Raw genomic sequence first — 18051 nt, 5'->3', positions numbered from 1 at the left:
TGGAATGAAAATAGACATCAACATCCCCCATAAATGGTAAATAATCAAACTTAATTGCTGAGAATTGTATATTTCTGCTTTTCATTTGCTTACCATCTACTTTCTGAAGTGTTTATTTATTTATTTTTTTGGGTAAGCTACATTCTGAAGTGTTGAAAATGATAGTTCTTTATAAAATTTTCATGTAATTCTTTTTTCATTAGATGCTTTAAATTCTATGAGAGAAGTCTAGGTACAAATATAAAAATTACAAATTACAAAAGTACAAGAGACAAATGTGTCAAACGACAATGATTGAAACATTTACTACAAACAAGTAAAAAAGAAAAGAAACCAAATCTCCAAGAGCAAAAGATACAAGGGACTCGTGAATCTAGTTTGGTTTTTCTTTCTTCCCTTACTCATGGATGCATCACGCTATTCAAGTGTAGTGCACGCTATTTAAGTGTCTATTTTGAGAGGTCTGCAGACCCATCAGAAAGATTCATAAAATTAAGATTCGAAATAAATTTTTTCAAATTAGCTTACAAGGAACTAAGGATGTCAATGAGGTCGGGCTAGCTCTACTTTGGCCTATAAAAACCCAATGAATGTTATATATAATAGAACTGAATAGAGTTATGCCTGAATTAAATATGAATTGAGTTTGAACTTCACTAGACTCAAACTCGATTAAGACTCGGCCCATTCATATATATGTGTGTATGTATATATACACACACATAAAATTGTACATTAATGATATATATATAATATATAATTATACATATTATAACATTAAAGAATTAATAATTTTATAGTAATTTATAAATATTAATATATTATATATAGTTGAGTAAATCTTATATATACTGATAATGTATACTCTATCATCATTGAATTCATGATACATGTGCAAAAGTTAAATTTCAAATTCAAAATTTACATAGTTGTTAATCATTACTATCGGTGTAAAAAAAATTAATCTTATATAATTATGTCGTTAATTATGAGTTTAGACTGAATCTAATATATGTCCGAAACACATATTAAATAATGAGCCGAACATGAGCCGAGCAAACTAGGTCTAAGCTTAAAAGCCCAAAAATCCCATTTACTTTTTGAGCCAAATCTGTGCTCATCGAAGTCCAGCTCATGGAATCCGATTGACACCCCAAAAAGTAACGTTAACCCCCACACGCAATATACCATTTAAATAGATGTTGAACAAGTTTACCATTATTGACCTCCCTTACTATTAATTACCTTAAATTCTCTATTGCCAATATAACACCAACTAGCCGAACCTTTCACATCAATACAAAAGCATCATGCATGCATGCCTGTTGTCTCAAATTATAATTATCTTATTTCTTCCTTTTGTCTTTCCTCGGTTAGCCACTGGTTCACCAAACATGTAGCGTTGAAAGTGAAAATCCTTGTTTGTTAAATGCCTAGCCGCAAAATGAAATTAAGGTGTAGGAATGAAAAGGAAGGACTTTTCTTTGCAAGAAAGACACTTTTTCACCACATGAAAGATTTTATTGAGATACTATGCTACCAAGAAATAGGAAAACGGTGAAGTATTTCATTCAAGAATTTCACTAAATAAACATCATAAACATCTCAAAATCGGGAACCGACCAAAGGAAAAGAACATATACACAGTAACAAGGAAGCTAATAGCCCCCAAAACAAATCTAGCAGAAGAAGAAAGGAGTATCTATTTTGGAAAAAGAATAGGATAAGTCCACTCTAAAACCACTTGAACAAACTCATTTGAACGAAATGTGTAGCTGCATAAATAGATCCAAGACTCCCATGGCCAGCCCTGATTCCCTGTGTAGCCTGAAAATTTTTTAAACCAATATTCCCTTATATGTTACACCCTCAAAATTGCTATTTTCTATCTTTCTTTCCTGTTTTCCTCGCTTCCCGTGCATCATTTGCAGCATTCTTCTTACGTCTCCCTGCGCCACCATTAGCAGGGTCTACTAGCGGACCTGACCAATTTTGGACAGGTTCTTTTGAATATGTGAAGGACGTGGAACTAAAGGGCACATCAGGAGGAACGAGAGATGGATCAATGTGATGTGAAGCCCCCAGTGGAACACCAAGTGCTCCATCCTGGTGTGGTGGAGGAAACTTCTCACTCTTACTCTTTGCATTCGCATGGGAGATTAGACGCCGCCGCTGCTTAAGAAACAAGCGTTCAAGTCAAAGAAACTTGGCTAACCAAAACAAAACTAAAAGACTTGAAAGAGGTCGTAGCGTTAAACATGATTAATCTGCCACGTAACTCAAACCATAATGCCAGAATGAAGATTCAAGGGTACCACCTAATATCTCTGTTAAGATTCTGGAGCAGTGAACGATCAACTTGAAATCAAGTATAAAATTTCAAGAATTCTTGCTTTATGATGCAAAAAGATTCTAGCAAGTAAGAAGGATAATACATTGAGACAAAAGGATAATATAAGGAAGTCAAGTGATAGTATGGATGTCCTGCAGACTGCACCTTACATGTTTCAGTTCTTAGCATTACGATATAAATCAAATGTACTTTTAGTCATTTATCAAGAACCAGAGGCTACAAATAGATAGACACTAATTAAGGTTTTATTTCGTTTTCTTGGTTTTTCCTGAAAGCCAAATCCATAATCACAAAACGAATTTGTATTCTTATATGTCAAACTCCCTTCTGTTTCAATTTTATTACTTCATTCTACTGTACAACTGTGCTTTCAACTGCATAGCAAGGTAATGTTCAACATAACTGATACTTACTTTTACTTGCTCTCATGATAACATTTAGATTTCTATTAAGCATAATTGCCGAGGTCACAAATGTTTAAATACAAAAATACACTCGAGGAACCTAAATGAGAACATTTAACCGAAACCTAATGTCAACATAAGGACATAAAATTTGCTTACAAGACGATGCAATCAGCTTTGAATCGAAGTGTCTAGAATATATTCCGTGTGTTCTTTTGTATCTTATGAAATCTTGTTAAATAGATGAACTATAGTGCATTTTGTGTCACAAGTACTCTGGAAATATCTAAATTAAGGTGCAGAACAATTTTCTTCAAATGCTATTTAATCAAATGTCCAAAAGTAATGAAAACTTCCACTGCTGCTGTGCTAACTTTGACAACTACTGTCACCCTTAAACAACCTAAATTTGATACAAAAATTAGAAGTCCAGTAGGAAGTGAGTCATGAGTTTTTTTTTTTTTTACTTCACCCCCCCCCCCCTTTCTTTCTTTCACTTTGTCTCTCCTATTTTATGTGATTTGGGTGTTTGGATTTCGTAACATGACATAAGTCTCTGCTTATCTTGAGCTTAATACCTGCACTGTATCATTATGGATTACTAAACAATATTATCTTCATTTAGCTGCATATATTTTCCCCCAGAAAAGGTTCCCATTTTTAAGCAGTCTGTGTATTCCTCAACATGGGTAAAAAGAATGATATGTAAACACATTTTAATAGATTATTCACAGGTTCAAGCAACAAGAAGACATACGTCAACATTAGATTGAAGTTCAGCATTGGCATCAGGAGCAGGAATTGCCCGGACAGCACGAGTTCGGTTTCTCCTGGCACCATCACCCTGGGCTTTAGTAGCAGCTCTTTGTCTGCAAAATGGATGATAGATTAGCAAAATACTCATCCATTCGTATGCATAATGCACTCAAAAAGGCCAGGAGCAGCAGCATATATATGTACATATATACATGTACATATATATATGTATAGATGTACACACACACATATACATAAATATATAAATATACACATGTATGTATGTATATGTATGTACGTATGTATGTAAAGATTAAACTAACAGAAAGTGCAGACAGGCATTGAACTAAACACCCTTGCACTGAATGAGAGTAAAATCTAATGGACAGATACCAGAAACTAGACGAACTGTTGATTCAAAATTTAGCTCACATATAAAGCACGATAAGACAACTACAGCAGAAAACCCCATGATAAAATTGGACCCTGAAGTCCACCTTTGTGTTTATAGTCCCGTGGTTGCACTAACTTTTTGCCATATTTGTCCAGTCAGCACTTCTTGTTAACAGAAATATATGGTCGACACACCCATTTCCAACTTTAAGAGACATATAAGGCAATAGGAAAACCACAAGGAGGGAGTTTGTTGCAAAAATTCTAAGGCTCCTAGAATACAAGTTTAAAAAGCCATCCTAACCTTCGAGCTTCATCATCCCGTCGCTTGGCATCCATCTCCTTGCTTGGAGGATACTGAGGAAGACTGGCAGGATCACAAGCAAATGGTTCCGTAGTAAAGAACTGCAACATTAACAATAATTAACACAGTTTGAAGGGCATATACAGGAGATCTACACAATAATTGTACACAAGTTAACTTCAATTGATAAGAACTCTATCTGAAACCATGCAACAGGTTTGTTTTGGAATGTCGAGGAGTAAAACTCAGTTTGTTGCTTTTCTCAGGGCAATCACAAATTCATTGCATTTCCAGTTTAACATTATACAAATGTTTGAGCGAGGAACCTACTAACCTGTAATTTAGACAACTTCTTCCAATATAAAACTCCTTAATTCCACAGTGTTTATAATGCAGAGACAGAAACTTGATTTGAAAGTTTAAACTTAATTTCCAAGTTTAATTTTACTATTTCAGCATATTGGGGGAGCTCTACCTTCCAAAGATGGCAAACTGATTTCACTATTGATGACACATTAACGTGAGATATATGCGAGTTAAAACTCTTTAAATCATGTCAACCTATACATTCCTAACATCTAACAGCTTTTAATTTTCCAAACTTGTCAGAATGTCAGCTAGTAGATGGATCTAGAAGTATCAAAATAGTGAGTTACTCCAAAAGAAGCCCCAAATTGTCATTCATAAGTAGTAAAAATAACACCAAGAGCTAGAAAAGTTAATTAATGTTTTTGAAATGGGTTCAAGAGTCAGAAGGAACTTTTGGGATTTAAGTTGCAGGTAAAACAAGACAAAAGAAAAACTTACTTCACTCTTTAGTGCATCTGTTGCAGTCTTCCTATCTGCTGGGTCAATTGCAAGGAGGGTATCAATCAGCGGCAGAGCTGATGATGGAAAATCCTTAAAAGTCTCCCTAATGCATCTCCTGTAAGGCTCTCGTGGCTTGAATAATGTTGCATTAGGTAGTTTACACTTCTTCCAATACTCATCTGAAGGCGATCCACAAAGCTTGTATATCTTATGCAGTTGTTCTACCTTGGTAACAGAAAAAAATAGATGTTAATGGCCTTTAAAGGACCATTTCAGCAGTTATAAAATATTTGATAACAACCTAAACAATTGCATGTATGTAAACCCTGATATTTCATTACAATAATGTAAAACACTAGCATTCTAGACATTGAAGTCCATGAGAAGGTAAAAGGTTTCCAATCTATTTTAAAAAAAATCCATTAGGGCCTGTTTCAATTGTTTAAAACAGGCCACCAGCTGATTAAAATCTAGGCTTTGTCAAGCCAAAAGCTGCTTTAAGGCATTCACATTTGCTTCTGACTTGTATTTTTAGGTAATACTAGAAAAATCTGATCCTGATTTCTGGGAAGCATTCCAACGACTTCTCTCTTCTAGTTCCCTCCATTGTTTCCATTCCCCCTGCGGTTGGTTATGGCACCCTCCACGAGGAGAGATTGCCATTTGTGACAGCTCATACTCTCTCTGTTTCACCACTTGTGGCTGCTCAATACCATGAGCATACATTTAAATCAAGAGAGGACCACAATAGGTTCCTTTTTGTCAAATCTGAGTCTAAGGGTGTAAAATATGGTGGGTCCAGAAAAATTTGTTTTCATCTTCAGATCTTGAACTTAAATTCTCCGCATACAAATTTAAGATGTTGAGACATTTCAAAATACCAAGGATGGCACTAGAAGGGCAGGGAGAATGTCATAATCCTCTTCCCCGTGTTATAGTGACCTGTCACTTCTCCTTATTATGTTCCAAAAAAATCAATTTTCTACCTACCCTACCTCTTTCTTCCAATATTCATTTTACGTCATTTTCTTTTCCACACTTTCTCTTAACATCATAGCCATTCAATGCTACCTAGAACTTCATACTATAATTGACTGGGACAACTGATTCAAGCATGGAAGATCTGACTGCTCAACTAGATAACGCAAATAAGGAATCATGACTTAGCAAACATGCCTTATTTCAATAGCTTGAAGTAATAGACTGAAAAATAAGTTGCAAGAACAAGCATACACTATTGACAAACATGTATTTGTGGCATGCATTGAACTGTGAAGTAGCATGAGATAGTAAGGATCCTAAGCTGCATTTAGAAGAGTAGAAGATGGCTAGATGCCAACAGTAGGAATTCATGAAACACGAGTACAGAATTTCCTCGAGTGTCACTTGAAAAGCACCTAAGGAAACTGAACCTTATGACATTAGATTCTATGTCTCCTAAAATGGAACCCAGGCTCATTTGAAAATATGTGCCTTAAGCTTCAGCTAGAAGGAAAAAAACAAGGAACATGACAATGCGAAAAGGCAGAGATGCATAAGAGATTATATTTTTGACATAGCCTGATGTATCGACAAAACTTTTAGACCGAAAAATTATAGACATTCAGTTTTATCAAGTTCCTAAATGACATAGAAAAGGTGAAAAACTATTCTCCGTAGCATTAGCGTAAAAAATATCCTAGTAGCTAACAATAATGCATCTTCTTAAGCAGTAAGCAAATTTCCAAGGGTATCATAAAGAATGTTTATTTCTTTCAAAAGCAATATTGGAAGCATTTTAGTGGAAAAAACGCTAATTTTTTTCCATGTTCTTCTTTTTTTTAATATAATTTCATAATGCAAGTACAAAGCCCTGTCAATTAAGGGTCTACTTGGAAAAATGTTAATACTCAATTCTCCAGAGTCCTATTAATAACTAGACCATATATATTTAACAACCTATTCAACTTCAAGAAAGGCAGATATCCTATCTGCCCAATCTATCACTTTATATAGTCTTGAAAAATGATAACAGTCTTCCTACGCTTGAGCACATATACAAGCAATATAAGGAAAACAGATCATTATTCAGATATAAATACAGATGGAAACACAAGAGATAAGCAAGAAATTCATGAAGTGACACCATACAGAATTTAGACAGATTAGATAATTGGAACTCTTCAATAACCAAAACTTGAAAAAGTAGAAATGAAAAACTCATCAGTACCTCCGTACGACCTGGCATAATGGGTTTGCCAGCCAATAACTCAGCCAAAATGCATCCAGCACTCCACAAATCAATACCCACACCGTAATCAGTAGCACCAAGAAGAAGCTCTGGAGGTCGATACCAAAGTGTAACAACACGGCTAGTCATTGGGTGCTTATGGTTAGGATCATAAATGGTAGCCAATCCAAAATCTGCTATTCTCAATATTCCAGAATTGTCGAGAAGAAGGTTTGATCCTTTAATGTCTCGATGAAGCACATAGCGTTTGTGACAATGCTCCAGTCCGGACAATAACTGTTTCATGTAGCATTTAACCTGCAACAGATAACTAACCCATTAGTTGAACATTTTTTGCAATTCAAGCAAAGATCATAAGCGGAGTTCATAACCAAGTAGGTAAGACTAGAATAGATTGTTAGTCTAACCTGTGGTTCAGTGAACTTAATCTCAGGACTTGCAGCAAGTCCAGCCAAGTCATGCTCCATGTATTCGAAAACTAGGTATAAACTACAAGACATTCTTGAAGTGACCAGGCCCTCCAATTTTATAACATTGGGATGATCCAGTCGCCGCAAGATGATAATCTCTCTAGCCATGAATCTCACGCTCTCTGGTTCTAAGTTATCAAATCGAACCTTTTTAAGAGCTACAATTTTTCCAGTTATAGTATCTCTTGCTTTGTACACATTGCTATATGTTCCTGATCCAATCTGAAATACAAATAAAAAAACACATACATCAATCAGACTAAAATTAACCATTATGCTTAGTCAAAGTATCAAGCAAGCTCAGAACTGACCTTATCAATCTTTTCAAAACTATCAGCACGTCGAGGAAGCCAACCATCGATTGCTTCTCCAACATGAGCAGATAACCAAGATGGCCATCCAGCAGCAACCTGTTCCCCATATTTATGCTTAGGGGGATTACCCAACCTCGGATTCGGCTTTGACCTTCTCCTCTCACCCTTTGGTTTTACCTCCCCCTCCACCTTAACCTCCCTAGTTTCCAAAGCGGAATTACTGACACCAACAGTATTATTCTCATTATCTACCTTGACTGTATCGACCACAACCTCCAACCTGTCATTCGGCTCAACACTCACACCCTTACTCTTTCTCTCATAACCCGCCGTCTCCCTCCTTTCATCCTTGGAAGACTCGCTTACTACCCCAGACGACACCTCACGACCAAATACACACCCCATTTCTCAAACCTACACTTCATCGCTCAACAACATTCTCACAACCTCACCCAAATTTATAAAAAACCAATCAACAAAGCCCAATCTTAAACCTCTTCAATTCTCAAATGTCCTGCAAAAACCCCCCAAAAAATTCACCAAGAGAATTAATCAACAATATACTACCAAAAGTAAAAAATAACTATCTAACTTCAACCTGATCGTCAACTAATCAAACTTCACAAAAAAAAAAAATCCCACTAATAAATATCTCAAGATAGAGCTAAAACTAAAAGTAAACGGCATTAAGCCCAAAATAAAAAAAATCCAAATTTTTATGGCATCGAAATCTCACTTCAACCTGATCAAGTAAACGACTTCAACTAATCAAACTTCACAAAACTCCCACAAATCAACACACCAAAACAGAACTAAAAAGAAAATCACAACTACACAGAAAATAACCCAAAAAAAAAAAAACATATACTGAAATCCCAAAAGATAATTAAACAAACAAAAGGGTCAAGTGAGCACAGTGTAGAAATAAAAACCCTAGTCGAAAAAGTGAGAAATTCATCAAAAAAAAATTCATATACACGCACGCGTAAGCAAGATAGAAAGTAGAAGAAACCTGATTGGATTAAATCTGAGAAAAGGGGAAGAAGCAGAAGAAAAGTGATGGCTTCAGAGGTCCAAGTGTAGCTAGAGGGAGAAAGCTAGTTGCTGGGTCTGTAAGAGTTGAGACTCGAGACAAGAAAAGAGAATAATCATACTAGAAAGAGAAGCGATCGGAATTTGACAGGAGCTCTTACGAGATTTGGATTTTCCTTTTATTATATTTATTTGTTTTTATTTTATTTTATTTTATTTTTTGTTGTACTAACAAAAAAATAAAATAATAAAGTATTATAGCAATATGTTATGATTATTGTATTTGCATGGTTGATCTCTTCATCATTGCTTTCTTATGAAATATGCTTTTGCTGCTTGCTAGTCAAAGGTCCACTGCTTTGGTGGTGCTGTGGTGTCCTATGGACATTTTCACCTTTTTTAGGTTTTCTTTTTCTTTTTCTTTTTGTTTTGATTTGGTTAACAATTTGCATAAAAGTTAACTTAATTTCGGTTTCGTTTAGGGTTGCCGTGGTTTATAAGCAAACACTTCTGACATAAGTACTTTTAACAAAATTACTTTCAAGTTACCAAAATTAATTGTGGTGATTTATAAAGAAACACTTCTAACATAAGTATTTTTAACAAAATTGCTTTCAAGTTACCAAAATTAAGTTATTTAAATTACACGAAATTAGTTACCAAACACCTTATTTTAGTGTTTAAAAGCTTTTTTTTTTCAAACACGCAACCCCAAACAGGGCTTTAATGCTATCTTCTTCTTTTGAAAAAAAAAAAAAAGGTATTTGGTCAAATAATCAAATAATACAAGGTATAATTACAAAACGGCAATGTATCGAAAAAAGAATGAATCATTCTCGTTAGGGCGGGCATGATCAAGTATCAGCCCCATGAGACATTTGGCAAACCGATTGGTACCTTGCATGCCAGCCATTTTTGGGTCCTTGTTTGTCTTGCATATCAACGGGTACTCAATTAGCTGATCATCGGATACTTGCCCCCCCTCTCAACATTTAATATTTTAAAAAATAATTTATGATAATTTATTTTTATTATACTTATTCAATTAAGATTCAATATAGATTTTACCCCAAAAAAAAGTCTCACGCCCAGAAATAAACATGCAAAGAGAATATAAGAAAAAGAAAAAAAATCCAAAACTAGTAAAAATTGCTATAAGCATTACCCTTTTTCTATACATATTCTACATCAATAATATTTTTTTCTAAAGCAATAAGATTATAGCCTCCACAAAAGAATCTTGTAAACAAATTATAGGTAACTGGATAAATAATATTTTGTATATGTATATTAAAATAATAAAATGCGAGGCGGGTCGAGTACCCGTGAGTTTTTAATCCTCTAACCCTAACTCATACTACATATAAATGGGTATTCGAATCTCTTCTAATTCTATCAAATAATGTAGATTAGATACCCCATTTTATGTAATGAATCAAATTGGATCGGATTGGATCCCACGGATTTTCAGATAAACGAGTATTTTTTACCCACCCCTAATTCTTGCCTTAGCATCATTGGACAGCTCATGTATTTGTTAAAGGACCGACTAACCCTTTTTATTTTGTTAATCATAGGGTTTGTTCTTTACTGATCCGATTTACTCTGTTTTTTATTTTCAACTTTGTTTTCTTCTAAGAGAAAAGTTGAAGTGCACATTGAACAGCTGTCGACAACAGCAAAAAAAAAAAAAAAAAGCTCCTTTTTTAGAATAAACAGTTAATTTTATGTTCTTAGAAGCATTTGATAGCTTGTCAAAAAAGTTTGATGAAAGTACTGTCATTAATAATCTTTTAATGGAGTTATTAATATTATATTAGTAGACAAGTGGGAGCAACCACTACGAATTTTTTTTTTTTTGGGGTAAGAGATCAACTACTCCTACTATCGTTGTCCCTTTCTATTTTTGGTAAATACAGGATTGAGTTAGAGACGGGGGGTATTGGTCATGGAGAAAGACGTAATCGCGGGCGAGATTGCCTCTAGCGATGTTGCCAGAATTAATAGTTATTTGGGGATGACAAAGCGGAGAGAAAAGGAAATACTAAGTGGAGTCGTTGTTAAGGTTCTTTTTTTGTCAAAGATATCACACTCTACATTCATATTGATTTCTTCCCTTTAGAAAAGAGATTTAGACTGATTCCTTCCTTTCTTCTTTTCTTTTGGAATTTTCGTTGGCTCGAAGTAAACTAGATTTTCAAAAAAAAAAAAAAAAGAAAGAGAGAGAGAGTAGAAAATAGTGCATTTGATAAAACTGAAATTTGAAATTTGAGTTTATTCTGCATTAAATGATAAGTAAACAACCGATCACTTATTATTTTGAGTAAATTTTAACTAAATAATTTTGAGGCACTTAATTAATTAAGACGTTCTATTTTTTGTTATCAAACACGTTTGAACATAGTAAAATCTGAGTATATTAAGTTTATCGAAAATAACTTGTTTCATCCCTCACATTTTGCAAAACATTCTTTTCATTCATCACTTTCAAAACAAAGCAAACTCGTCTCTGAAATTTAAAAATTGAAGCTATTACATCCTTGAACACAACTTTTAATCTAAAATCAAACCATCCAGTAATCCAGTAATAAAATTTGGGAATAGAATTGATACATCACATTCGATCAACGTCATCACATTCACATAACATTTATTGAACCAAAAAAGAAAAAAATTTAAAATTATAACATAAAAGGTCGTACTTTGTCTTGAAATAATAGAGTTTCTTTTTTGGATAAATTTTTTCATGCACCGTTATTATATATATTTGCGAGTCTAGATATATCCCATACATACAATAAATTGAAATGATATGGCAGGGCATTTAGACCCGTCAGCGTATACATAACAATGTAGGAAAGATTATTCTTCTTTTTTATGTTATAAATTTTTATTTTTCCTTTTTGGGTTCATTAAATTTCACGTGAACATCAAGTTGAGTTAATCAAATGATCTACCAATTATACTCCCAAAATTTGTAATCGGGTTAATGGGTGGTTGGAATGAGATTGAAAGTTGACTTCAGGGATCTAAATAGCTTCAGTTTTTAAATGACAAGGACAAATTTGTTTAGTTTTAAAAGTGAGAGACGAAAATAATTTTTTTTTGTGAAATGTGAGGGATGAAACTAGTCATTTTCCCTTAAATTTAAGTGTTGAATTGAATAATCAAACCAAGCATGATTCAACACTCAAATTTAATAGGTTTGATTTTTTAATGAGATTGGAGCTTACATGTAAGCTTGGTTTCTTTATACTTTGTACTAGTCTTTATGCTTTTAATCTGAGCTGCTGGTTCCCACACTTTTAAGTCAAATCAAGCAACTCAAAAGCAAGAAGATTAATCCACATATTGTGGGAACAAATATTTAACACATATATAGTTTGACAAAATATTCATATATTTAAGTTTAGGAATCACAGCCTTGATCACCTCATCAGCAACTATATCCCTTGCCTAGCTATATAGAGAGAAATTGAAGGCGTGAAAAAGAGGACACATAATTATGAAACCTATCCTAATGGAGAAAGTGAAAAACATGACCACAAATATGTGCCTATACTTTTAAAAAAAAAAATAGATTAAATTCGTAAAGAATCCAATAAAATCTTAAAAAACCAAATTAACCACAAAACATTTGCATAAATCAAGCAAATATTAATGTATTGACATTAATTCATAGAAGATGAAAGACAATTACAAATGCTAGCTACACATCCTCTGGACAGGGGCTTGTAAAGCTTCGTGAAAATATGCAATATTGGAGCTTGATCATGCATGGGAACAATTGATTATTCCTGTTGATCTGCACATACATCAGTAGCAGAGCCAGAAATAATTGTTAGAGTGAGGGCAAAAATAAATATTAAACTTCTTCCTCGTCTTTCCTAAAAGTAATACGTATAACAATATCCACACAAAGAATATTGCATCTATTTCATGAGTAATATAACATAAAATCATATAGAAACAGGAAAAAAAAATTACTTTGAGAAAATATAAGAGACCTTTTACAATTATTCATGCACCTATAGTCTTGTATGGCATAAGAATATATAATTTTTAGTTACATTAAAACAAAGCCATGTTTCTACTTGGAAAAAAGCCATATCTACTTTATTTTTTAAATACATAACACGAGTACTTGTGTTATGTTTTTTTTTCCCTTTGTTGAAAAAGATTCACGAAATTCATTTTATTGATGTAGTAGGCCTTTGGTTTTGAATTTTGTAACATTTCATTTCCATTAAGTTACAAAAAATAATTATTTCTACATTTATTTATAGACAATATAATTGGGGCACAATTAAAATATCTGAGAATTGCAAGGGTCACAATGGGGGCACAATTGAAAATTTATTAGAAATGCATAGGTACCCCATTCTACTTCTAGATCCGCCTCTCATATACATGCATGATCTCAAGGTGAGGCAACGCATCCTTTACTGAATGGCATACAAACTTGTAAACGGGCAGTAATTCCCCTAAAAAAAACTGTTTGTACAATTTTCTTTTACTAGCAGTATATAGATTATCACGGTTAGAGATATGATAATTAATTTAAATTTTAACATAAATTCAAATTTGACAAATGTGTAATGAAATGCATTCAAACGTGATAATATATACACTTTCAGTGTACATAAGATCAACTCAAAAATAAGTCGGACATAGACTGGGACTTTAACAGTTTAACTTCAGCTATTGCTCATTATTATATTTAAGTACCTTATATTTTACTACTATAAGCATCCAAGCATGAAACAACATAGCTCAACTCAGTAACAACAATGTGCCTGAGTTGAAAGGAGAAAGGAAACTACTTGAAAAAGAAACATAGCAATCCAACACCATATAGTAGCAAGCACCATTTTTATGCAGCTGGTTTAAGCTAAGAGATTTTCTGGATGTTCACCATGGAACTTTGGCACCCTTATACTTCTTCAAGGCAGCATCGCTGTCAATTGTTCCTGTTTGTGAATCTTCTAGGACTGGCTGATACTTCATATTTCCATATCGCCTACGAGCCTCACTGCTGTCAATTTTTTCAGGGGCAGAATACATCTCCCTGTTTTGCATTGTTGGTGCAGGAAAACGTGGCTGCTGTGAAGTTGCTCGGAAGGGAGCAGGATTCTGGCCAAAGTATGTAGGAGATCCATTACCATTAGCCCTTTCATAACCTTCTTTGTTGTTGATAGGCTTTGTTGGCTCTCGAAAGTTTGGAATCTGATTCTTGCCATACATTCTTTGTTCATCCTCATCTGAGTCCATCTTACGGTCCTGATCTGCCGAATTCAAGCCTGTGCGCCAGTTAATAGTGCTTAAAGGGCCAGCCTTATTTGGCCGGCTAACATCAGTCTGAGAATTGGTTCCATAATTAGGCTTGATAGCTTCAGCTAGGAAATCCACAGCGGTGCCAATGTCATTTGTAGGCTTGCTCAGTGGATGGCTAGGAGTGATAGGACGATGGTTGCTACCAGGCCTTTCATAGTACATATCTTTGTTTTTGGTACCAGTACCATGATCCTTACCTGCTGAGTTTGGGTTAGCACGCCAATTAGAGATAATAGGAACGGAAACTTTGGTAACTGGCCTGCTAGCGTCATCCTGAACTTTGGTCAGGAAATTTTCAACCTTCTCGGGGCGATCATAGGCCGGACTATGTTGTTCATAACGTCTATGATCGGCCAAAGGCTCATCAGGGCTATACCTGTACTCCACGATTCTTTCAGTTTTCATCACATAGCCTCCTGTTCCAGAGGTGTACTGGACGATCGGATGTTTCTTTCCATCAGCATCCACAATAACAGGACGGCATGCATGATCTGAATAGCTGGTCCCTGAAGGAGCTGTGTATCCCCAGCCACCATTGTATGGTTCCACTTCCTCGTAGTTCTTGTATCCTCTATTCATTGGAGCTAGAAAAATTATGTATTCTTGTTACCCTCTACAAGGGGTAGTGAAAGGATTTTCTCTCTCCCTACCAATAAAAAACTCCACAACAGGTCCTTATATAGAAGAATTCTCATGGTCCATTTCCAGGACAATTCTTGCTTTATGATATAATACGTATTCCTTTTACTTTACATTGTTCTATTTGCATCTTAGATTTTCTATAGGTTCCTCCATGATATTGGTGTAGGAACCTAATTCTGCTGATGACACCAGTATCACGTCAATTAGTCTGCAATAGCTGTTCCAATTTGAATTTTGATGCCAACATTAGGGTCTTACTTGCCCTTGTCGTGTAGAATTTACTGAAGCAACTACATCAGACAAGGTGAAATTTGCTGACCATTAAATATTTTCAACAGATATGTAGATTTTTCTTAGCCCATTAGCCTCTTAGTTAAAGAATACTTGAGCACTGTAAGTAGATAAGGTAGAATCACTTCAGATATCAACTAGACACAAATGGTGAATAATTTTATCTGTTCAGTAAAGGAAAGAATCAGAATGAAACTCAAACCTTTAAGAATCAGCTGCAGTCCTGTGGGTCAAAAGAATTTGTTCTTGCTGTTTCTTTCAGACTAGTTATCAGCATCTGCATTCATTCTTTGGTCTCAAAATCAAACACAAAAAAAAAAAGAAAGGAAAATTAAGTTTTTCAAAATAATTTTTTAAAGAGAATGGAAATATGATTACAACCTTTAAACTTTAGATCACTTTATTTACTTTGTTTAACTTTTCTTTAGCAAAACCAGAAAAGCTAAGTGATTAATTACTTAATTGAAATGTTCTTCACCCTGGCCAGGGAAAAAGAAAAATTGGACCCTTTACTTTGAACTTTTACTAGTTAACTTGTAGCTGATTCCTCCTTATCATAAAGGAGTTGTTTCTTCTTCAAGCTCAAGGCATGAATAATCGCATCCAGTAATGTGCCTATCCTAATGAATATTCTAAGCGTTTGCTTGAGACAGTATCTGCAAGATTTTATATTCTTTAAGAAAGGTATTCTGAGCAGAATAATGTTGTTGTAGATCAGTTCTGCAATATCTTGGACTGTTTAAGCTGGTTCTTTTTTTTTTTTTTTGGAATAACTTGTCTTCAGAGATTCTTTGGCATGAACTCGTAGTCTTCTCTTTTAGGTACTGTAACATTCTTTTTATGTGAATACAATAAGAAATATGAGCTCAAGATTTATGGATATTGTAATTATTGTGTTCTTTTACAGTATATTTATGTACTAATCATTGCATTGCATGTTTGATTTGCAATCCACAACTCCCTAACTAACGTTTAGTTGAAACAATAATCAAATTACATGTCTTTCTTAATACCAAAACAGATAATATAATAATGTCTTTTTAGGTAAACCATGCATTCTTAGCTGGTACAAAAATATGGTACCTTTTTCTGAGAATTATTACTCAAAATTTTTGATCAACCACCGCTCTAGTAAACATCCATTTGGATTGATCATTTTTTCAAAAACAAGTTTTTCAAACATAATGCTACTGTAATACATAGAGCTGGCAATTTGTCCCAAGTCCCAATGGGCTACCCATGCCCAAAGGAACTTTGGGCGGGATGGGTATTATAATTTGGTATTGGGTTTAAGTTGGGACACATCCCAACTATACCCATTAATGAATGGGAAAGGATGGGAAATACTTGGGTACCCATTGGGCTCAAATGGCAAGGGCTCCGTTTGGATTAGCTGTTTTTGGTAGGTGTTTTTGAAATATTTTATTGTAACAGTGTATATGAAAAATTTTTACTATAAAATTTTTTTGAAATATTTGATATATTAATATGGATGGGATGTTTCTTGAGTTATTGTATATTACTGTAACATTATATTTGAAAAACTTATTTTTTGAAAAAAAAGTCAATCCAAACGGAATCTTAGATTCAAAAATTATCTTTAACAATTTTTATAGTCATACCAGCGAATATAATCTAGTAGTCTTCCTAGTCATTATCCACAAGAATTTCCAGCATTTCAGTTAGTTTAGACCTGTCATCCTTGGACAATGATAAGGATAAATATTCAACATCCTAAGGACCTTGGCCATCTTGATATATGTTGGAATATTGCTGTATATCTATCTTTTCCTTTATTTGTTAATCCAATTTTTGGTGGGAATCTTGAGTATAAAGCACTTGCATGTTTATTTAATAAAACTAAAAGAAATTTAATAAATCAAAAATATTAAAATTATATAAAAATAAAAAATGAATTAAAGGAAAAAAAATATGTAGAAAATGGATTTGGGTATTGGGCGGGATCAATCTAAGCCCATCCCAAAATGATCCCGCCCAAGTTAGTCCCAAAACACATATGGGTAAGGTTGGTACCAAACCCATATGACTCGGTTCCATCTCAAACCCAAGCAAATCCCGCCCATCCCGCCCATTTTGCCACCTCTAGTAATACACAATAACTTAAAAAATATCTCATCCATACAATATATCAAATATTTCAAAAAATTTTTATAGTAAAAATTTTTCATATACACTGTTACAGTAAAATTTTTCAAAAACATCCCCCCAAAAACAGCTAATCCAAACGGAATTTATAAATTAAGTTCTAATATCATATTTGCTTAAGTTCTAATTATAATTAAGTTCTAAATTCCTTTTAGGGGCATTTTCCCTTAATAATTATAACAAGTAAATTGGGATGGAGAGAGTATTTAATCAGTGCATTAATACAAATGCATTGAATCACCATGTTTTGGTTTCATCTCTGAAACTCATTCGGTTCATTGGACATATAAGGCGTGGATAGGGGCAATCACCTCCAAGATTCAAAAAATAAAATAAAATTGTATTTTGTTTCCCTTTTTTTTTATTGAAGATAAAAATATTTCAATGACATCATTCTAAAGTAAGATTTCGCTCCTCAAAATTTTTACCGAAATTATTAAGTTCCTCTTCCAAATGTACGTTTTTAGAAGTCTTGCCTTCAATTTATGTCTCAATTCCTGCACATGCCATGACTTAATTCATGATTAGAAATTTATATGGAGGGATTATGAG

The 18051-nt window shown here is 34.0% G+C and overlaps 1 protein-coding gene across 1 annotated transcript; it reads right to left on the bottom strand.

The window, feature by feature from the left end:
• Positions 1–1547: 1547 nt before the first annotated feature.
• On the bottom strand, positions 1548–9209 carry LOC113761653 (probable serine/threonine-protein kinase At1g54610). The gene is made up of 8 exons (XM_027304728.1): positions 9047–9209; positions 8032–8548; positions 7658–7942; positions 7230–7547; positions 5018–5245; positions 4211–4311; positions 3515–3626; positions 1548–2172 (listed from the first exon to the last, which is right to left on the bottom strand). The coding sequence occupies exons 2-8, from the start codon at positions 8437–8439 to the stop codon at positions 1879–1881; spliced, it is 1746 nt and encodes a 581-aa protein (XP_027160529.1). The 5' UTR covers positions 8440–8548; positions 9047–9209; the 3' UTR covers positions 1548–1878.
• Positions 9210–18051: the final 8842 nt, after the last annotated feature.

This window comes from Coffea eugenioides, chromosome 2 (assembly GCF_003713205.1).
Source record: "Coffea eugenioides isolate CCC68of chromosome 2, Ceug_1.0, whole genome shotgun sequence".
NCBI classification, from domain to species: Eukaryota; Viridiplantae; Streptophyta; class Magnoliopsida; order Gentianales; family Rubiaceae; genus Coffea; species Coffea eugenioides.
The sequence above is the reverse complement of the archived record's forward strand: the minus strand, read 5'-3'. Positions and strand labels throughout refer to the sequence as shown.